Raw genomic sequence first — 22859 nt, forward strand, 5'->3', positions numbered from 1 at the left:
TTATTTTTAATTAAATATTTTTTCCTTGATTTCCTCCCTACACCTGGGCTGTTGTGAGTTTCTGGCACACAAGCTCCCAGGGCTTGCAAAACTTCTAAACAGCCAGAAGAGCTTGTTGCTTCCAGGAAGTTGGTTGTTGATCCAGCAAAGTGATGGATGCAGAAGCTCCAGCTCAAATGGAATGGAGTTTCCTTTCGTCTTTGGAGGAGAAGAGATCCAGAAAGCGAACTGAAATGTTTTGTAACTCTTAAAGTCTGCCCCATCCCAAATTCCTCTGAATGTTTTCTCAGATTTGGTGTCTGTGTGGGACTCTTGGCCACAGTGGTTTGGCTTCATCGATGGTTGTGTTTTATCCAAGAGAAAAATCTCCTATGGAGATTTTTGGATCCTTTCACGAGTTCATTTGAAACAGAACTGTGAATTGATTAAATTATATTGAATTTCAGACTATCCTAAAATAAAGACTGGCTGACCTCAAATATTATTTGGAGAGGGGGGAGGGGAGGGGGCAGTGTAGGGAACTACATTGTATGTGAAATCTCAAAACTCACTGCATCTTTCTGGGCAAAAAGGAGCTAACATTTTCATTAAGCATCTTGAAGGGGTTCTGGACCAAAGAGGGGTAAAAACTATTGACCTAAAAGGGAAAAAAGTAACAGTTGTCTTAAAGCTGTGAAGGCAGGAGTGTGGACGGTTGAGAAAATGGCTGGACATCTGGAAAGTTTGGGGCTTTATCCCAGTTCTGCCCCTGCTTGGCAGTGTGACCTTGATCTGATCAGTTCATTTCTTTTCTGTAAAGCGATGTATGGTTTCTAAGGCTGCTCATCTTCAAGTATAGGAGTCTATCTGAATTGAAACAAAGAAGTAATAAAACTTACACTACTTAATGAAGGGTAAGAATCAGTCAGTTTACTCTGTGTGTCTAGGATACTCACTTCAGTCACCTTCCATGTTTGGTGCTTCTGAGTGGTATCCTCGTTTGGATGCCCCCAGGGAAGTAAAGGGAAACAGGGTGTGCGTGTGGGACTCTCACAAGGGCACCTCCTGTGATCCTTTAGGAGTTACTGAAGGGGGGCATGTACTCCACCATATTTCTTCATTTGATCATTGCCTCTTTTTCCCACTAACCCAAAGAAAACCACAGAAGCTGGTACAGACCTACATTAAATCTTTGATTTAGCCTTTTAAGATCTCATCACAAAAGGCAAATAAATCAAGGGCCTGTTTTTCCAGTCACTTGTCTCCTCTGCTTTTCTTAGGGCCACTGCAGGCAGCATCCCTCTCAAGCTGGCCGTCGGTGAATGACCAGATGAGCCACCTGTAGCAGATTCACTAGTAATCACTCGAGGAAGGGCAGCGACAACCCACCTCGTCTGTCCTCTCAGCTGGCTTGCCATTGACAACATGCGGGGAACATTGAGAGTATCAGAGGAGCTGTTAACCCTTTTACCAAGGAGCTCTTTTGAGGGTGTCTTTCAAGGTGGAAACTCAACAGCATATTATGTCACCCTATCAGATCAAGGTCATACTAAGTCCAGGGGCCTGATTTTTGCAGTTTTGAGGTCTCTTTCTGGTCAAGCAATTTACCCATCTGCATTGGGTCTTCATTGGTTCTCACTTGGTCAAACACTGGTTTTGAAAATCGTGATCTTTGTCGTAATGGAACTCCTTAAAAGACTTCATTGTTACACCAAGTCTGGGAGCTTTTCTCCTCTGTGTCCTGAATATCCACCTTTCTATCATGTGGAATTCATTTGTGCCTTCAGTGGAAAGTCTTGGACTTTTTTTTCCCTTCCACTCATTCTTTGTCATACACAGTTTCATAAGGTGGAAGCTTTTGATTTTTTTTCTTTCTTTCTTTCTCTTTTTTCTTGTAGAGCTAATTCTGGGAATCTGGAGCCCTGTTTGAGCTACAGCTAAAATGCGATGAAGTTGGAGGCACAATTAGTGGTTTGGAATTTCTTGAGAGGAAGGTTGACAAGAGTTAGGGACTACTTTAGGACTAAAGGAAATAGTGCAAAGAACTAGGCTTTCTTTTTTTTTTTTTTTTCAACATCCTCCCTTTCTGGCCTACATGTGGCCTCTGCCCGTGTGCGTTCTGAGATAGTCCAAATAGTCCTCCCGCCCTTGCACGAGCTTTTGTCAGCATTAGACACACTCTCTGTTATTCGCTTGACCTTGTTCTGGTGGATTTATTGTTTATATCTTGTCCTTCCCCGGAGGAATCTTGGAGTCTCTCTGCTTAGGAAAGTTCACACATCCTTGTCAGGTCTCTCTTCTCCCCACTTAAGGCAGTAGGGATTGTTCAGTTTCACATGCCCAGGAATCTCTGGATCAGTATTTGTTTATTGCTCTACAGCTCTCGTTCTTAAGGCTCGGTGCACTTTTTTCTGGGCAGAAAGGATCCCATGTGTTCATTGTGTCTGAAAAGGGTTCTGAAGTTCACCCTCCAGGTGTGATTACTCCTAATTGACCTTTGTGGAGGACTTCACAGAAGTGTGTTTGGAGTTCAGGTTTAAAGAGTAAAAGGCCATTTTCTTTGTGCTGAAGCTCTGCTTTCCCATTAGGAGCCCAGCTGATGGGTAAAGGGATAAGTTCAGGAGCCTTCTTCAGTTGTGGTACTTCCAACAGTGTGGGCCTTCAAGGAGAAGTCATAGCTTGTGGTTTGTCTGATTTTATGTGGCAAAGAGCCCTTTTGGGAGGGACTGTTAGGGCTAAAACAGAAATTATGGATGGGCTTCCCTTCCTTTCCCCTTTATCCTTATTTTCTGCTCTCTGCTTGAGAACCACTTCAAAGAATCAGATGTGTTGATGCCAGACGCCATGCAGTTATTGTTAAAAGAATTTGGAAATATAATTGAAAACAAACTTTGTCAAGCAGAGCAGATCTAGGCGAGTTCTTAACTTTGGGGGAGAAGGGAATTCCAAGTTTTTGCTCTATTTGGAGCTGATGTCTCCAAACACTTGTTCTGCGAGATGAATCATCTGTGAATTCTACATCTGGGAGTTATATATTGGGAAATGGCATTCTTTTTCAATGTAGAAGAAACACAAAGGCTTAAAGTTACAGTGTAGTTGGAAAATTCTAGTCAGAGTTTAAAAAAATAAAATGAGCATTGAGGTGAAATTGGCAGAGTAATTGGACATGAGATTTTGATTCCTGAAATAGACATGTCCATATATGGAAAGCAACATGACCGCCACACTTATTTATTGGATCCCCCTCCCTTTGTTTTGAGACAGAAGACGTTTAAAAAAATTTTTGTAAACATCAACTAATCAGAATCATTAATAGTTATGGCAAATGTGACCTTAGAGTCCAAATTTATTTTAGCATCTGTCTTGAACTTTTCAAGTAAGCTCAAGCCATAAAACCCAGGAAAAGGCCAGAACAGTACACCGTTGTAGAGTCTGCTGGGGAAGATAATGCTGTGTCTCTGTCGTCTACAAAGCGCCCTTCAGGTTACCTGTATGGTGAGGGGTGTCGGTGGCAGTGAAGCAGCCAGCCATGCTTTTAGGTAGCACAGTGGTAACAGTGGCAGCTCGAGTGCCTGCTTTCCTGGGTGACCTTGGGCAATCTACTTAGCTTCTCAATGACTCCCTTTCTTCTTCATGTTAAATGAGGATAATCATAGAGCCCACCTCACTAAAGTTATGGTGAGGGAGGGCAAAATTGAAGTCATTTATAAGTGTTAGAAGAGAGGCCCCAATACATAGCAGTGATCGTTTGCATTTTTGCTTGAGGACGCATGAACACAAACTCATTTAGCTGTCACCTTAACTCTGTGAAATATCTTACATCTTTGCTATGCATGAGGCCCAGGGTGGTTGAATAACTCTGTGAATTTGCCAGAATTAGAACCCAAACCTGACTACATAACTGTATTTAGAAAGACTTCAGTAAGATTGGTGTCATCTGCTTTCGTGTGTTTGTCTGGCATCCCCTTCAAGTCTGTGAATTCCTGGAGGCCCGTGATCGGTCCTTCACCTCCTTGGTGGCCTGAAGCACCTAACACGGTTCTAGATGTATGGCTGGTGCCCCATAAATGGTGTCTGGAACGTGATCTGGAAGGGCACGTGTCTTCGTCGGCAGGCTGGTGTGTCAGCATCCATTTCTGGTGTGCCCCTCTGGTGCAGGGGGTGGCAGCCTGCGCATATGTCTTGCCATCTGTTGTTTATTGTTTCTGCGAGGTTGTGGTTTGTGTTCCTGTTCCATGTTTCTTTGGTTTCTGGAGCAACTGCGAATATTATATGCCCGGGGATCAAAAAAAGTAAACTATTTATAAACAGTAAAGTATCCTTGGGTTTGGAAAGTGTTTTTCTCAAATGCGTGTGTATTTGGTGGCTTATTATAATCCCACTGATGTATCGGCAGACAATTTACAGATTGAGGCACATTTAAAAGATGGGCAAGTCACAGGCCCGCCTTGTGTAACTGGCTTACAAAGAGCCTTGGTGATAAAGCCCTGGTGTTAACGCTGACCTGAGTGGTGTATTTTTAACTCAAGAACGTATAAACAGTTAGGCCAGCCGATGGAGTGTGTACTCCGCCTGCGATACTTGGCGTGCCTTGGGTGTGCAGCCCTGTGAGCTGTCCCGGGAGACTGCTGTGGCCATCAGTGAACCACTGCCCGCTTCCCTACTGCCTTCATTTTGTAAAAAGATTATATCGGAGAGATGGAAAGAAGGTGGAGTTCATCAGTTATTTGGTGGATCAGTTTTATGCTCAGTTTTCTTCTACACTTTCTTTGTGTTATGCTGACTTTACAGAAAGTAAAGAACTTTTTACTCTCCTCTCTTCCACACCCCCCCACCCCCACCCCAAGCCATGGGGGTCTTGGCAGAGTTACGCGTTAGAACATAGGATTCCCACTGCCTAACGCTCTGGGCATCCACCTGCCTCTCCAGCTTCATCTTTCCTTCCCACCTGGTTCCGTGCATCCCAGCCACCAGGTGGGATTTTTTACAGGCTCTTTTAATACTCCATATGTCACATGTCCCTTACACCTGTCCCTCTGCCTGAGGGAGGCGTTCTTCTCTCTCTGCCTTGCAGACTCCTGCTCATTTCCGTTAAGTGTCTTCTCTTGGAGACCTTTGCTGACCTTCCCTCTGGGTTACAGTCCTGCCTCGGGGACCCTGCAGTACTTCGGACAGAAGTTGTGCATCCTGATTGGAAGTTCTGCACCCTCACTCCCCCATTAAACTGTCAGCTCTGTGGAGCAGGGACTGGCCCTGGTTCTGATCCACGTGGTGCCCCAGAACCCCTTCCCAAGCCTGGCATCAGTAAACGCTCAGGACAGATCCTGATACAGCTGCTGTCAGTCCTCTTTCTGTTCGTCCTGTAAGTCCTGCAGAAACACCTTTCCCAGACAGTGGGGATCATTGAGTCCTCCCAGGGGCTCAGCTGTCTGTTGTTTCCATACCTTGTCTATTTGATAGTTTTCTCCACCCTCCACCAAATATTTGTGTTGAAGAACTTAAAAGAATGGACGGAAGAAGAAAGAAATGGCACCCAAATGGAGATATGACAGATGGGCAGCCCCCACGCCCCAAGAAGGTTTGGCTGCTCTTTGGTCCCTCCCTCTGTTGTGGGAGGGTGGCTGTGAAATCCTGTAACCAAGCGTTGTTTCCTTTTGTAGTTTAAGCACCACCCAGGACCTGCCTCCCTTTGGGGTCTCTGGTCTCCGTCCTGCGTGTTGTGTTTGCGCTAGGAGCCCACGGTGCCATTCCCACCTGGCGCCGAGGTCTCCCCTCTGCTCTGGAGCCCAGTTTTGCAGAGTTGACACAGCAGGGGAAGGTCGCCTCTCACCTAGACCAGGGCTGTCTAGACACCCTTCCCCTTGTGGTTTTTCTGCTCAGTTTATGCTGAGCCCTGGCCAGGCAGCTGGTTTGGGTTGCCTGGCCCTTCTTCATTTCTTTAAGACCTCTTCTTTGACAGAAGGGATGATCAGGCCAAGGTCATGTTTTGTTTTGTTTTTTTCTCCCTCTTTGTTGGCACTGGGAAAGGCTGTTCTCCTTGACCAGATGAGTTGTAAAGACACCGAGGGCAGATTACTGTGTCCTCTGGTTCAGGCCAGAGTAGAGACTTAGTCTGTGGCTGGAGACATTTTGGGCAGATGGATTTCTAAGTCTGGCCCTGTTGAGCGTGCACCCCTGGCATGGGCAGTCCCCTGGACACGTTAATGAGAGGCAGTGGGAAAGCTGTCTTCTCCCTGGTAAACTCTGCCTCAAATGTTTATTTTAGTGGTTTAGAGGCCCTGGGCTGTGATTCAGAGGAAAGGTCCTTTTGTACCTGGTAAGCTAAGGAAGGTTACTTCATGTGAAAGGAGTTCTGTGCCATTAACCTGATATCCCAATTACATGCATTTATTTTATTTAATTTATCGATTATCCACACCATGAGACTTGTGGGATCTTAATTTAACCTCAACCAGAGATTGAACCTGCGCCCTTGGTAATGAAAGCTCGGTGTCCTAACCACTGGACCACCAGGGAATTCCCCGTGCATTTTTTTAGTTACTTTTGATTCTCTGGTGACACATGGTAGGCATTGTATTGAATAAAGAGGAAACTGCACAAGAAAGAATAGTTAATCTTACTCTCCAGTGGTAAATATTACCACCTTGGTATATAAATTTATATACACCACCTTGGTGTGTAAATTTCCAATAATGTCTGTGGTTGAATACTATTACAAGTTTAATATATATATATTTTAAAAACAAAATTATGGTTACTATTCAGTTGTAATTCTGCTTTTATAAAGAATTTTTTAATTGAGGAAAAATTGACCTGTGACATTATATTAGTTTCAGGTGTATGTACAATAGAACATGTGCGTTAAGACTCAGAATCATGAATATTTTCCCCAACTTTAAACATTTAAATAACTATGATTTAAGTCATAATTAAAACTTCCCTGATACTGAGTATTTGGATTATTCTTTAGCATCCTTCTATGTTTATACATTTGTTTCCTTAGGATGACTTAAATCTAAATTGCTCTGGATATGCAAATTCTTAAGACTTGACACTGCTGCTTCTAAGAGGCTGTGGATTTATGATTTACATGTGAAACTGTGCCCATTTTCCCCTCACAAACTTGAGATTGCTTTCTTTCTCCATCCACACACCAGTTTAATACATGGAAATAGCACTGGATTACTTTAATCTGCATCTCTTCAGATGGTAAGGCCAAAGATCTTCGCCGGTGTTACCCATGGACTCTTCCTTTTTTAAGTTTCCTTCTTTGTCTTAGGTTTAGTTAGCTAAATAACATCTTTTAGCACCCCCAACTGGGACCTTTGGGCTCGAGCCCACATCCAGTACCCCTGATACTCAGAGATGGTGTGTTTCTGAGGGCCTGGAAAGCCTCCCTCCCCCGCCCCGCCATGGTGTCCTTGCCTAGAGAACTGCTTCTCTGTGGGCGTGTCAATTTCCTGTTCACTTTTGCCTCTGAACTAGGAAATGTCTGTGTGTTCTTCTTAAAGCGAAGTTGATTGTGCGTCCGGAGGGGGATGTCGCTGTGTCTTTGCGGGTCCCCCGAAGTCACCCCAGCCTGCAGCCATGCCTGCAGAGCCAGCCTGTCTGTGCCCAGCCCTCCCCGTCCGTGGCCGGCGTGCCTGGCACCTCCAGCTGCTAGGAATCAGAGCAGATTAGCGTGGTGGAGAGCCCTTCAAGAACAGCTTCCAGCAAATGGAAATTATTTTAAAACAAATTGATGTGGTTTTTCTGTCAAACCTACTTGGAGCATAAACAAGGTTGGACTCTAAGCCACTTCCCTTCCACAAACGAGCCCGTGTTTAAAGTGTGGCTTTCGGCAAAGTAAACATGGTCTCAAAAGTGAGTTGTCCTGGTGTGTGTCTGATTTGAAAAGTAAAAGTAGTGCACTCCCCGGCATCCCAGTAGACCGCCTGATCGCCCTTGAGATGTCCCTTCTCACTCATCTGTCTTCCTGCTACAAATATCACAACTTCCTGGAAAGGTTTAAAAGGTAAGGAGTAATCTTGTGTTGAAAGGGAAAGAAACGCCAGGTTCATTTGTGCGGTAAGATCAACATTTTAATCTTACTCCTTTGCCAAGTAGGAATATCAAAAACATCTTGTGAAATACATACCTCTCATGTGAAGGGTGAGAGTGTGAACAGGTACCTACCCTCTGACCTGGGCATCTTTGCATTGTCTGCGGCTTATAACAGTTCTTCCATCCCAGGGACAATGTCGACTTTATTAAATTGGCCACAGCTTGCTTCCCTAGAAGGTGAAACAATGCTTTTAATGTTCCTATTATATATTAATGAACAACCAGGCCAAGGGACATTTGCCAGAAAAGTTACAAAGTGAGAAAGTCACCAATATCAGAGTGAACTTTGCACTCTTAAAGTGTGAATGATGTCGGGTGAAAGAAGTTTATTGCATAAGGGGAGCAACTGGAATCTCTTTGATGTTGGTTAGCGTCCTGGCCCCATTAGACTTTTGGACTTCCCAGTTAACTGCAAGTGTGCTGGCAAAGACTGTGCTGCGCCATGGTACCTGCAGTCTAGGGGGACACTTCTCGAATAGAAGGGACCAGCATCCCCGTTCGGAGAGAGTAGGGGGTGTTGGCCGTTTGTATCTGCTTTCGATCAGCTTCAGTGAATTTTTAACATAAAACTGAAATGTAGAGTCTCACCCCCGCCCAGCTTTTCCCCTGGAAGGACTTTTCCCGAAATAACATGCTTTTTTTCCCCTAAAATCTGCTGGCACCAACCACAGAAAGGGGTCAGATCTTAATCAATTAGATCTTAATCTAACCAATTTATTTTCTCCCCATTTTGGTGACACTTCCTCCTGCCTCTGGCTTGTTCTTAATTTTTGAAAGACTCGCTGTTGGGAAAACCCTGCTTTCCACAGCCTTATTAAATAATTACTCAGAAGAAAAAAAAATGCTCTTTTGAAATTTTGAGAATTTATTTTCTGCGGGAGGATACATTCCAACTGAGGTTTTCCACTTCTTACGGGTTCATGGACTGAGCTGTGGTCCTGAATGTAGTGCCGTTTAAGAAGCAAGAAGGAGTTGATGGGGTGGGAAGGATTTTAGAGGTGGTATCATGCCTTGAGCATCTGAAATGTGGACATTTCGCCTGTTCCCCCACTGCATTTATCTCCTAGCACTTAGAGAAAAAAGTTTATTTCTCCATCTGTGTGGTACAGAAGTATTATAGCTAGGTGGCATTTTCAGTCTGTAATTTTGAAAGCCTGCTAAAGCAAAAGTGTTTGTGTTTTGTTTATAATAGATTGATTAAAATGAAATTTAAATATCTAGACGCCGTCCTTTCAAACGATGGGATTCAGGGTTTTTTCGTTTATTCACAGAGTTGTAAAACGATCACTGCTAATTCCAGCACATCCTCGTCACCCAAGGACAAAACCCTGTTCCCTTAGCAGCCCCTCCTCACTCTTCTTCTCATCCCCTGGCAGCATCTGCTTCCTGGCTCTCTGGATTTGCCTACTCTGGACATTTCATTTATGGAATCATACAGTACATGGTCTTTTGTTGTCTGTCTTCTTTCATCTGGCCTTGTGTTTTCAGGGTTCTTCCATACTGTAGCATGTATTGGCAAATCTTTCTTTTTTATGGCTGAATAATTTTCAGTAGGGAGGTGTGAAGTGCTCTGTGGAGACCGGAAGCTGAGGGGAGGACTGACATGCTGAACTTGGGCGGCGTCGGGGTGGTAGGCTGACACAGCTAATTGTATGGGTAGACCGCATTGGGCTTATCCGTTCATAAGTTGTTGGGCTTTTTGGCAGATGCGAATAATGCTGCTATGAACCTCGGTGTGCAGCGTTTATTGTATGAATGTATGTTTTCATTTCCCTTGGGTAGATACTTGGGATTGGAATTTCTGGGTCATGTGATATTTCTATGTTTAACTTTTTGAGAGACTGCTAGGCTGTTTTACACAGAAGCTGCCCACCACCTTTTGCAATTTCATCAGCAGGGAATACATGTTCCCATTTCCCCACAACCTCACCAGTACTTGTTATCTCTGTCAGGTTAATTACAGCCATGCTGGTGGGTATGAAGCGGTATCTCCTTGTGGTTTTGATTTATAGTTCCCTAATGACTAGTGATGCAGAGCAAGCTTTCATGTGCTTCTTGGCCACTTGTATATCTTCGCTGGAGAAATATTTATTCATTTTCTTTGCCCATTTTTCAGTTGGATCATTTGTCTTTTTGTTGAGTTGTAAACCGGGCAAGTTTTTAAAAAAGACAGGTCATAAAATCTTGGATGAATTGAATTCCCCAGGGACAGAAATGTCTGTCTCACCTTCCTTGGGTGAGCTGGATTTTATTTTTGAGTTTAAAGACTTTTAAGATCTTCAGGTAGAAATAAAATGGGCAGTATTTGCCTAGTGTATTTGCTGTACCTGTCTCCCTGTTTGTAATTCCAAGCGAAGGAGGAAATGCGGCAGAATAGAACAGTAGTTATTCCCACAGCGAATACAGATTTCAGGCTCTCTGGGGCAGCTTAGCACACCATGTCCCCCGCTGGGACAGTGGGAGAATTTGCCCTTCTGTCCCCTAAGGACATTTGCTGTGCACTTGCGTGTACAGCCAGGTCTGACCATTTTCTCTCCACTTCCTCTGCTCCAGGGCAAGGCTGCCTCTGCCGACAGAGCTTCGCAGCTATAAATTAGACAGAAATGCGGTCCTGAGGCTGTCCAAAGGCAGCAGGGTAATTGCTCTGGACAGGTTTACAATAGGGAGGTGTGAAGTGCTCTGTGGAGACCGGAAGCTGGGGGGGAGGGCTGACATGTTGAACTTGGGCGGCTTCGGGGTGGTAGGCTGACACAGCTAATTGAAAACTGTGGCCCTGGTGGCTTTTAATGGGAAAGGAAGCCAAGGCTCTGCAGCGGTTTCCTTTAGAGCCAGAAGCCGGGGGAGGGTGGCTAGTGGGGTTACTTCAGGGGGTTGGGACTGCACCTGTGAGCACTGCGAGCCCTGGGCCTGGACTGGGGGGCCCGATCTCCTCACTTGTTTCTCATTTCTTACTCTCTAGTCCTCTTCTGGGTGTGCTGAGGGCCCCAGGTGGTACAGTCTTGCTTGAAAGAGGGCGACAGGTAGATTTTGGAAAAACATTGCCAGTCCACCTCTGGCAATCCACCGATGCAGGTCAGCTGGCCAGTGGGCTGATTATTATTGAAACAGTAATGACATGGTGGCTGTCTGTCTGTCCCCCAGGGAGCAGTTTAACATATCCCCAGACTTTAGAGTCTGAGTCTGTAGTGCCAGGGACTGAGAATCTGCATTGTAAGCAGTTCTTTGGGGAACTGGGGTTTTGAGTCTGAAGTGTGAGCCTCACTACCCTGGACACTGGGATCCCTTAGGTCCAGCTTCCTGTCCATGTGGCTCCAGGCACCTGCTCCCTGCCTCCCTCCCGCCCTCCTCTGCAGTCACCGTGCAGTCACTGGATACCAGGTGCGTCCTGCACAGGACTGGTGTTACCTCTGCCAGCCGAGCCGTTTCTTCCCCACAGAGCCTTTGCCTATGCTCTCGTCCCTGTGCCTTTTGCGCATGACTCCCGTTATCCTTCTGGCCTCACGCTAAACCACTGCTCAGAGGGGTCTGTCCAAACACCCAGGTGAGGGTGGCCACGGTCGTGCTTCAGGGTGGCCTTTGGAACATGTCTCTGGTGACTCACTCGGCATCTGTCTTCCCCTCCTGGTTATACACTCCCTTAGGGGAGAGACCGCCTTGCTACCATGTGGTCCTAGAGTCCAGCACCATCCCTGGTGTTCAGTACACTCGTGTGTGTTCACTCATTTCCAAACCAGGCATGAGTGACCACTGCTCTTCCTACTGTGCCATACTGTCCCTAGGCACTGTTTCCCCACGCCCCTGAAACGCCTGGTGAAATAACCAGTGGTTGGCTGTGTCCTGTGCCCTTTTGAGTTTACTATTATTTAGTATTATTTTCTGTCCCTTTTAAGGGCCAGCTGCCCACCACTGAAGTCGTGGCTTTATTAAAAACTAAAACAAAATGTGGACCCAGCCTTATTTATTTCCAGTGCCATGGTAGCAACTTCTAGAAAACCCTTTCAAAGGCGGGATATGAGAAGTGTGGAGACGGTGCAGGTGATAGGCTCTTCCTCGAGCCTTGCGGCGGTTAATGTGTAACCTCTTTAACAAGGGTTGTGTGGACATTCATGTGGCCTTAGCGCTATCGCAGGTTCATAAACCCAGGCGGTAGGTCCCGTGTTGTATGAAGTTCATGGCTTTGCAGATAACACAGACCCCAGAGGTTTAATTTCCCTTGGTTGAAAAACAACCACCACCAACCATTGGTCAGCATCGTGTCCTGCAGCATTGGAGACACTCGGGAGCGGCTGGAGAAAACAGCCTTACAGTCCTCCTCCCCACTCTCCACACATATGCAGCGTTTTAGAGGAAACTGAAGTGAGATAAGAGAAGTGGAAAGAGTGTCTAGGGGAGAGGGGATTGGGCCCTCCTTTTTGGGGGCTTGACAGTCTGACCTGAGATCCAGGCAGTGTGCCTCTTCCGTGGGCGCCTCCTGCTTTTTTGCAATGGCATTTTGGGGACTTGACCATCTGCCCAGATTAGAAACCAGAGAGCATGACTACAATAAAGTCTTATCAGCAAACTAGGACTTCTGCGATCCTGGATTTTCACCTTACTGGTCTTATCCAGCTTTTTCCTCTATGTGTGCGTGCTAAGTTGCTTCAGTCGTGCCCAACTCTTTAGGACCCTGTGGACTGTAACCCCCCGGGCTCCACTGTCCATGGGATTCTCTAGGCAAGAGTACTGGAGTGGGTTGCCATGCCCTCCTCCAGGGGATCTTCCAGGGTTTTGGATAACATGTAAGCCAGAGGCTGAGCAACCCCGATAGTGGTATATGTGCCTTCATGCCTAACCTTTTGAAGTGCTACCTGCCCCTAATGGCAACAGAAGCCATCAGTTAAATAAACCAGCTGTTAAGTAAGAGCAAGAACAGGAGTGTTTGCACAAACCACCTTTCAATTTTCTAATCCTTGATGAATGTCAGTTAGTTTGTGAATTATTAACCTCAGTGTGCGTGAGGAAATACTGTGCGCTTAAGTGTCCTGTATATTTTTATGTGAGAAAAAAATAAAACTGACCACACCTTCAGCTGCTACCACTTTGGGCTCAGCGCTGGCCTGCTTCCACCCAGCAGGAGTATTTAAAGCAGAGGTAGGAAAGCTGGCCCCTCGCGGACCGCACGTGCCTCATAGCTCATCACTTGCTGTCACACTTTTTGCTCAGGAAGGAACGGAAGTGATTTGCAGTCCATTGGCAGATGACGTCTGATAATCCTTATCAGGTTGCGTGGAGTGTCCAGATCTTAGGAGGGTCTTGGGGGACACCCAGCTAACTGGGACGTATTGTGTGTATGGGCTCAGAAAAGTAGATTTAGTGAATCGTAGGAATCTGGCTTGAGAAATCTTTTCGCTGTCACTCCCCTGAGCTTTGCAGGAGGGCTTTCAGGCAGGTTCTTTGACCCGTCACTGGAGAGAGCACCCTTTTTCTCCAGTGCCTCAGTTTCCTTGGCATAAAAGCCTGGAGTCAGCTGGCCGCACATGGCCACCACAACACCTCTCCTTGAAGATGTCAGCACAGTGGATGGAGGGAGTGCAGCCCAGCGTCCTTTGCGGAAAGGGCATCTCAGGACTCTGAGTGCTGGGGAAAGGCTTGGAGGCCTCCATTTATGAACCTCGTTTCCACGATGCACAGCTATTTTCAAGGGCCTCCTAACTTTGGTGTTTACCTGAAAGGGAGATTGTATATATGCCTTTTTCTTGGGAGAAGAGGAGACTAAGGGAGCAAGACTCCTTACAGGGTGAGAAGGAGGGGGTCCCGGAGAGTTGGAATTGAGCAAGAAGGGCTCCTGAAATAGCACATGGCTTCCTTTGAGCTGCACATACCTTGGGTATCGGTTGCTGGATTAATCCTGCAGTGTGAGTAAGTCACACCTAGAAATGCCGGGTGTGGTTACTGCAAGGCCCAAGCTTTGTTCATTTCCAGAGCAGAAAACGCACATGCCTTGGAGAGGGAGAAAGTAGGCGCTCTGTTTCACTTCCCCGTCTCTTTATTGTCCTCGGGGGCAAGGCCATTTGATATCGGCAGTTCTGAAACACATTGAACGCTTTCTTCTCGAGCTGCTGGATTATGGCTGACACAGACCATGGGCCCCACCACCAGCCTCCTGTATGGCAGTGGAAGAAAAGAAATTCAAGCTGTAAATGAATCTCCGTTGGGGAGTTTTGTAGTGGCAAAGCACGTGAATGAGTGAATTGAAAAGGTGCCCGGTTTGTACCATGGTGAATACCTAGGTCTTAGATAAATATTGACACCGGCAGTGTGGCAGGTCTCCCGTTTGTCCTGTGCCCCTGGGAAGAAAAGATCTTTTCTTGAGGCACTTGTGACTTCCCAAACCACCCTGACGAGTTGGTGCAGGTGCTTTTCGCAGGAGCTCTCTGGGTCTGGGAGCGTGGGTGGTTTTTGCCTTGTGCTTGTGCAAGGGGGAGCCTCCCCAAATCCAGACCTGCCTCGGCTTATTGATCAGGGCCAAATTTGCTGCAGCCGAATGGAGCTGCCAGTGCAGTTTTGCAGAGTCACGCTCATGTGGCCTTGTGGACCTGACCTGGGGTGGGATCTTTTATTTGCTGTGACAGTCTTCTGTGGGGAGGAGGGAGTGAAGGACAGGAAAGGCAACCTGGAGAGTCTGAGTTGGAGGACAGGTTGGATCTCATCACTGGAGGCCTTACCGCCCCAACTCTGCCACACTCCCAGCTGTACTTTGTTTGATTTTGTATCTCAGTTCGTGGAACCCAACTGGCTTCTAACCAAAGAGGGTTTCAGATGCCAGCTTTGTTAGCATGAAGTCTGCAGGAGCAAGTCAGCCTCTTCCCTGAGGGTGACAGAGTGGGTTGACCAGGGCAAGCTGAGCAGAGACTGTGACTAGTTGGAATTTGATAACATCATCTTTAAAAAGGAGTGATGGTGGAAGCTGGAGGGTGGGCGGTGGTAGTGTTCAGGAGATAACAAGTGTTAGGCAAAGGAGTGCTGGCTGTTCTTAGGGCAGCTGCTTCCCTGTAGCCCATGTCATGGATGTCTGGGTCTGGCCAGACCATGGGCTTTGAGTTCCTGCTGAGATGGGAATTGGATGGCTTTGTCTCTCCCGAGCACTCAGAGAGGAGATGGAGTAACTCGAAGTCCATGTGGTGTTTCTGAGGTCTCTTCAGCCTGTTAACAGGGACTCCATAGGGAGCCCTGGAGGAATGACTTTCAGTAGAGCTTTTAATTGCTTTTGCTGCTGATTTACTGTAAAACAGACTCATATCCCATAGATAGTAACAGTCATTATTTGGTTGAGATATAATTTAGCAGAATTCACCGTTAGGATCCCTCCTTTAAGACACATCTTTGGGAGTAAATGACCTGGAACTGCAAACTCTGAAGAGGCGGGGGCGGGGATGGACGGTGTGACTGTGAGGAGCTGGATGTTAGGGTGCCCTGGGCCTCAGCGAATGTCAGCCATGTGGAAGAGAGAAAGGATGGTTTTTAGATAGGTTGTGTTGTTGTTCAGTCCCGGAGTCATGTCCCACTCTTCAAGACCCCATGAATTGTAGCACAGGCTTTAGAAACTTTGATGAATGACTGAAAAAGAGAAGAAGCAACAAAAGTATATTGTAGCTCTGTCATTTTCACTGCCAGTTCTGCATTCGAAGTAGTAAAAGTTCAGTATGTCCGGGGTGCAGGTCACAGGCATCTTCTGATTCTTGGTGTCCGTAATCTCAGTGAGAAGGAAGGCCCCGAATTGCAGCAGCAGAGAACAACACTCTGTGCAGTAGCTGCACTGAAATGCCTACCACCTAGCTATTCCACCTTAACTGACTTGGTCTCTGCTCAGCCATTCCAGCAACCAGAGCCAGAGAAGTCACCATGGCCCCAGGACAATGATGTGGATGGGCTTTTAATTTTATGGTGTTTGTGTGACATCTGAGCATCATAGGAACAAAAAATTTTGGCTTCAGCTGAGCATTTCATGACACACATAAACTCTTAAAAGCCCAGCGGAAAAATTGACAGAACGAGATCCCAAGTCGATAAGCTAGCTAATAAAGTCAGCACCCTCACTGTTAGCCAGGAGACTGACCTTTCCAAACCGAGTTTTCTTTAAAATACTTTAACTCCAATCCCTTGTGTGCCTCCCTGTAATACAGCGGATGTGTTCTTGAAAACTGGTGGGTAAATTCAGTTTTTGGGTTTGGCTGACTTACACCGGGGATCTGTTCTTTATGTTTGAGTCATCTTCATATTTAAGTTGGGAAGTAGCTGGGAAATGTGGGAAAGGATGGGAAGATAAACCTAGAAGGTAATATTTGACTCTTTGAGACCTAGAAGAAGACATAGAAAACCGAGAAGACAGTGTTTGGTAATATCTGTGGGCACCTTGCTCTCCATCAGCTTGTAATGCAGAGTAACGTGGTAAATGCAAGTAAACCTAGATTTTTCTGTTAGCTTTGTAGCTTGTGGACGCTCGGGCTTTGCATTGGCACAGACAGATGCCTGAGACTTTAGTGAATGCTCGGTGTGATTTCAGTTGGAAAAATAAAAGGTGCGTGTAAATTCCACCGCACGCTGATAGAGGATTCCAGAGAACACCTGTATGAACGTCTGGCTTTCCAGAGGAGGTTTTCCTTCTGAGCAGCTCTATTCTGGGAAGGTAGTTATGCCCACTGATTTCATTTGTCCCTTAAAATTTTTGGTGTCATATTAGGAAAGATAAGCTGATAACATTAAGGTACATTTATTTGTAAAAATGTAATTACTGGGGGAAAAATCATTTCCTTCTTGCCCCTTTAAGGGGGACGAAAAGTCACTTACCATGTCAGGGATGGTGGTTTAGTCACTAAGTTGTTTCTGACTCTTTGTGACCCCATAGACTGTCTGTATATATACTGCCCTTTTGTAACCCAAAATGATGTTTGCCTAAAATGACTCTTCTAAATACTTTTTTAAAACAACATCAACAGACTCTGATCATCACACATGCAGAGTTTAATTTTCATCTTTTGGCATACATTTCTGTAATGTGAAGCTTGTGTGCTATTTTTTCATTGATTGGATTATGTTGTGAAGTGAGTTTTCAGAAATGAGGGTTAAAAAAGCACAGAACGAATGCCTCGATCCTTGCCTGGTTCAGGAAACATCTAGAGAAGAGGGTTTAGAATGGTGTGTAATGGCTCAGATCATGGAAAGGGTGTTTTTTTCCGGTTGGTTGGTTGGTTCTTAATATTCCAGGATGTGTCTCTCGTGCTCGGGGGAGTAATCCATTATTGGAGGTTTCATTTCTGAAGAATCTCAAGTCACTGGTATAGGATTTCTTTATCCTTTTATCCCAATGAAATCCTCGATTGTATCTTCTGCCAACAAGACAAGCCTGGAATCTGGCCAGGCTGTTCTTGCAACCAGGAGTACCTTTTACAGGGCTGTGTTAAAATAGTTCTTTTCCTCCTTGATAATCACAGTCCTCCCAGGGCCCTTAGGTGGGGGCATGAAGTGTGGGAAACCACTCTGTGCTCTGTGGGGAAGCACTTCAGTGTGTTGCAAAAGGCAACTGATCACAGTATATGGCTGTGCCACCATTTATATAGTTATATTTGGTTGGGTGACACATTGAAAAAATTGTTCCTACGGTGTTACGTCTTGAACAGGTCAGCTCAGACTCAACGCATCTCAAAGCCCCCTCACCCTTTTACTAAATACGCTGTATTTTGCAGTGATTGGTTCCACAGGAAGCTAATCTTCTGAAAGTGAGTATTTGTAGGGACAGAGGTATGGGTGGAGATTTGGGGACAGGCAAACAGTGATCTGTGACCAGAGGGACACTGGTGGACCCCACAAAGCACTCGGCAAACCACGGACTCCAAATGTATCCACTGGAGTAATGTGTCCCTCACTTCCTGTCCCTTTTGCTCGGCTTGTTTTAACTAGGACAGAAGCAAGAGCTTCCGTTTCCTGCCTTAATACAGCATGGTTTTCATTTAGGAAAATCCTCCTCCATTTTTTTTTTTTTTTAAACCAAAGGAACTCCAGCCTCTTGAGTGTGTTGGTGGAGGTGAGCCCACATTCCTGGAGCTCATTTTAGAGCCTTTTTAGGTCCTGATTGATGAGCCCTTTGCTCTCACCGGAGCCCTGGTGAGAGGAGGAGAGGTTGGTGGGGGTGGGAGGGCCTGGCCCTGAGGCACCACCACCCTCTATTCTATGGAACGGCTGGGCTTTCAAGAGGGAAAGATTAAGCTGTGTGTGGAGTGGTGCCCAGCAAGGGGGTGACAACTTTGGAAAGCCCAGTAGAGCTTAAGGACTGTCTGAAAGGGCCAGTGTGTGATCCCTCTCCAGAGGTGATAAAGGAGAGAATAGGTGAGTGGACTCCTGACCCCTCACCACCTCTGCCCATTTCCAAGTCACTTCTCTAATAGCAAAACCAAGTGCCGGCTGTAGGTGCTTCTTCCCTGCTGGGGTGTTCCTGGGTTTTGGTGTCTTTATGACAGGTTTGTGGGGGTAGGGTGGTCAGCCTGTGGCCAGCAGCTATTCTCTGCCCAAATCTTCATTGTTAGTGAGGTCCCCACCAAACTTAGTTGCTGCAGCGAATGGAGTGCCTTTTATTAATGAAATTAATCTATCTCTCATTGTCAGTGATGCACAGACCATATTTAACGAATGACTATTATGGAAAAATTGTGTACTCCCACTAGTACATCCTCCACAATCAAGCATGAGACTGCTTAAATGAGAGAGCCATATCATATCCGATTGCTTTCTGTCTTTACCCAAGCTAAGATTTGGGCAGGAAAAGCTGATCCTAGGATCTCCTGTTTTAAGGGCTGTTGTAGAAATCGATTACTTTCAGTGACGGTGGGCCTCTTGAGCGTTCAGGTCAGACCTTGAACTAGATGAGCAAGGAGATTTTCTGTTGCTGCAGGAATCACCTGTAATGATCTTGTAATAAAGTTCACAGTGGACCTGGCATTGGGGTTTATTATGGTTTGCACACCCTTGCCTTAACTGCCTGCGGCGTTGTCGCTCTGACAGCATGGGGCTGCATGCTCTTCTCCACTTAGCCTGCAACCTTTCCTGTCTGGCCCTTCTCCTTTCTAGGAGCTCCTGACTTGGCTTTTTTTTTTTTTTTTTCAATCTATGCCTTACTGTACTTTTCTGGCCTTATATCCTGAAGCTCTTCCTTAAAAGCCATGCTGTTGTGCTGCTGCTCTTCCAGATTTAGCAGAAGGCAATGGCACCCCACTCCAATACTCTTGCCTGGAGAATCCCATGGACGCAGAAGCCTGGTAGGCTGCAGTCCGTGGGGTCACTAAGAGTTGGACATGACTGAGCATTCACTTTCATTTTGCATTTTTGATAAACCTTCCTCATCATAGTTAATCTTCCCTGCTCTGAACGTCACCTGGACTCCATGCCAGGAAGACAAACCCAGATGTTTGCAGTGCCAGGGAGATACTACAAGTGAGCAAAGAAGTCCTGAGGAAGATCATAGGAGTGGTGAGGCCTGTGGTCAGCTGGGTCCTTGCTAAATAATGTAACGGATTGTGCTGTCAGCATGCTGGCCCTGTGATGACAGGCATACAGCCTTCTACTGCATTTTGCTTTGTTACATTTTTTACCAATTGAAGGTTTGTGACAACCCTGAACCGAGCAAGTCTGTAGGGTCAATTTTTCTAAGAGCAGTATTTTATAATTAAGGTATGTTCATTATTATTTTTTAAGACATAATGCTGTTGTACACTTCATGGATTATAGTATGGTATAAAGACACAATTTTGTATTTACCGGAAAACCAGAAAAATTGTATGATTTTCTGTATTGCAACATTTGCTTTATTGCAGTGGTCTATAACTGAACTCACATCATCTCTGAGGTGTCCCTGCAATTTCAAGAGAAGCTGAAACGTTCAAATTTTTGCTGAAAACTTTAGGTCTCTCCAAATACCATTTGGTCAGACACAAATTTCCCTGCAGCTCACCTTTGGCCCGAGAACTGTCATTTTGCAACTCTTGGTTCATCATTCCCAAGATGCTTGCCCTGTTAGAGCCTTTGGGTGGAGTTATTTGGTTCAGGGTCTTATCTGACCAGTAGGTTGTGAACTCTTTGAAGTCATGAACTAGATCTTATCCTGATTTGTATTAGAACTTAACCTAGGCGCAATATAGACGATAGACCAACAGTCAATAAATATTTGCCAAACTTGGCATCTGCTGGGTGCTATAGGACAAAGACTTAAGCCTGCATTCAAACTAACCACAGGCCTGGGTGAGCTGTGTGAACTGTCAGGCATAGAAGCACACTTAAGACCAGCAGGATCAGTTACACAGGGCTGACTTCTCTCAGATAATGTCTTAAGCATCAGAAGTCGGAGACCCACACTCATTTCTAAAGCTGCTTTTAAGAAGTGAGTGACTCTGGTGTGTGGGTAATGGCTAGTGTGTAATTACTCTTGTTTTGAGTTGCTTGTAAGCCTCATTTGCATATAGAATTATCTGTTTAACATTTTCAAAAGTCAGAATAACTATGACTCATTACTGACTTTGTCTAATGTTAGTGACCTAAAGCTGTCAAGGTGAGCTGTTAAGTATTGAGTTCTGTCCAGTGATTTTGCATTTGATTATTTGCTGAATGTATTTCTTTTTCTGAGCCTCAGTTTAGGGAATATGTGGTTGATCACCGTACAGAAGAAACACAAGTATAAAACCACCTTCTGCCTGGTAATTCTTGGTGAGGATATCAGAGGAATGATAAATCTAGTTTAAGATACAGTTTTGTCATTCTTAAAATAAACCTTCAATGTGTATGATCAGCCCTTTCACTTATGACTTTTGGTTAATGAGGGGAAAGTGTTGTAATAGGAGGGAAAAAAAGGTAAGGGCATCTGATATCCTAGATTTAAAAATAAATTTCTTCCCATAAAACCTTATAATGTCGGCCTGAGGAACACAGTGTGGTGATTTCGTTGGATCTTGATACGTACGACACATAACTGCTCAGAAGGCAAAAATGCAACAGAAAAAGCCTTGAAAGTTTAAGAGATTAAATGCACTGGACGGCCCAGAGGGTTGGTATGGGGAGGGAGGAGGGAGGAGGGTTCGGGATGGGGAACACATGTATACCTGTGGCGGATTCATTTTGATATTTGGCAAAACTAATACAATTATGTAAAGATTAAAAATAAAATAAAATTAGAAAAAAAAAAAAAGAGAGAGATTAAATGACTCTAACAAGTCTGCGTGTTCTTTCTCATTCATACCCCTTGGGGAAAAGACTAATCACTTTTTCCCAGTTAGTCCTAAGCAGATGACTCCTTTTATAATGGATGGCAGGCAGCACCCTGTAAGGTTAAGAGGAGATACACAGCCAAAGCCCACAGGTTGCAGAGAGAGAAGAGGCACCCCTCTAGGCCAGTCCGAGGCACCCCAGTGTGCTCAGCAGATGGGTTGCTTTCCGGCTGCATTCTTGGCTTTAGCTAACATCTGAACTCTTAAAATATGCAAAGTTCTGTTTTGTTCAGGTGCCCAGACAGGGCTGAGTAGTGGGAAATAGACTGGCCTGGAAACCAAACTGAATGGGAAAACCTTCTTTCCCAGAGGATTCCTGTCACAGATTTGTGGCCAGCTTCCTTCCACTTTGCATTATTTTTCTTCATAAAGTTGAAAAATACAGCTGTGCATGGCACTCTCCTTCCTGTGAGAGGTTTTGCCTGTAGAGTCAGTGGTCTGTGAGCAGTGCCTGTTTTTGAGGGTAAAGTGCTGTTGACATTATCTAGTGATGCTGGGGTTGTCTCCTCACCACAACTTTACTCAGAAGTAAGTGGAACGTTTTATCCCCCAGCTTCCAAGGAATCAATGAATTATTGTTTGCCAGCTTTGAATAGTGTTTGCCAAGTTTGTAATATGTGGTTCTGGTTGTAATCCAGACTGGTGCTGGTCAGATTATGTCAATAGCTGATAAAGCCTATAGAATTACATTCAGAGGGCATTTTTTTATTTAAGAGTGTCTTTCTCATGGATTTAGTTTTCAAAGCCCTCTTCCTCTGCTGGGATTGGTTAAGAACTGTGTGTGCCTGAGGGACAGGGGCTGAGATCCGTGCCCCTCCCCCACCACATTTTTAACAAAGCCTTTGGGCTTCCCTAGCGGCTCAGACAGTAAAGAATCAGCCTGCAGTGCAGGAGACCTGGGTTCAATCTCTGGGTTGAGAAGATCCCCTGGAGGAGGGCATGGCCACCCACTCCAGTATTCTTGCCTGGAGAATCCCATGGACAGGGGAGCCTGGCGGGCTACAGTCCATGGGGTCGCAGAGTCAGACACGCCTGAGCCACCCAAGCACAGCTGGTGCTAGATTCCAGTGGATTTAGATTGTTGGGAAATTCAAATTTATTTTTTCAAATTTTTATTGAAGAACAGTTGATTTACAATGTTGTGTTAGTTTCAGGTGTATAGCAAAATGACTGAGTTATACAAATATCCACTCTTTTTTAGATTCTTTTCCCATATAAGTCATTACAGAGTATTGAGTAGACTTCCCTTGCCAAACAGTAGGTCCTTATTAGTTACCTAGTTTGTATGTAATAGTGTGTATATATCAATCCCAATCTCCCAATTTATACCGCCGCTTTACACTCTGGTAACCAAAAGTTTCTTTTCCACATCTATAACTATTTCTGTTTTGTCAGTTTTCACAGAATAAGAACCAAAAAAATTAAAATTTGTATCGAAACACAAAAGTCCTGAGTATCCAAAACAACCTTGAAAAAGAAAACCAGAGCTGG

The 22859-nt window shown here is 45.3% G+C and overlaps 1 protein-coding gene across 3 annotated transcripts in view; it reads left to right on the forward strand.

Annotated features, from left to right (window-relative positions):
• Positions 1–22859, forward strand: part of LRIG1 (leucine rich repeats and immunoglobulin like domains 1) — a 115399-nt gene that overhangs the window by 11674 nt on the left and 80866 nt on the right. The window contains exon 1 of one of the 3 annotated variants that reach the window (XM_086366924.1): positions 7474–7993. The exons of the other annotated variants lie outside the window; for them this stretch is intronic. Coding sequence (XP_086223050.1) covers positions 7929–7993 — 65 coding nt within the window. The 5' untranslated portion in view covers positions 7474–7928. Of the gene's footprint in view, positions 1–7473; positions 7994–22859 lie in introns of those variants that run through there. 3 annotated transcript variants of the gene reach the window in all.

Source organism: Bos grunniens, chromosome 22 (genome assembly GCF_055505025.1).
Source record: "Bos grunniens cultivar Pamir isolate PY7600 chromosome 22, Bosgru_T2T1.0, whole genome shotgun sequence".
NCBI classification, from domain to species: Eukaryota; Metazoa; Chordata; class Mammalia; order Artiodactyla; family Bovidae; genus Bos; species Bos grunniens.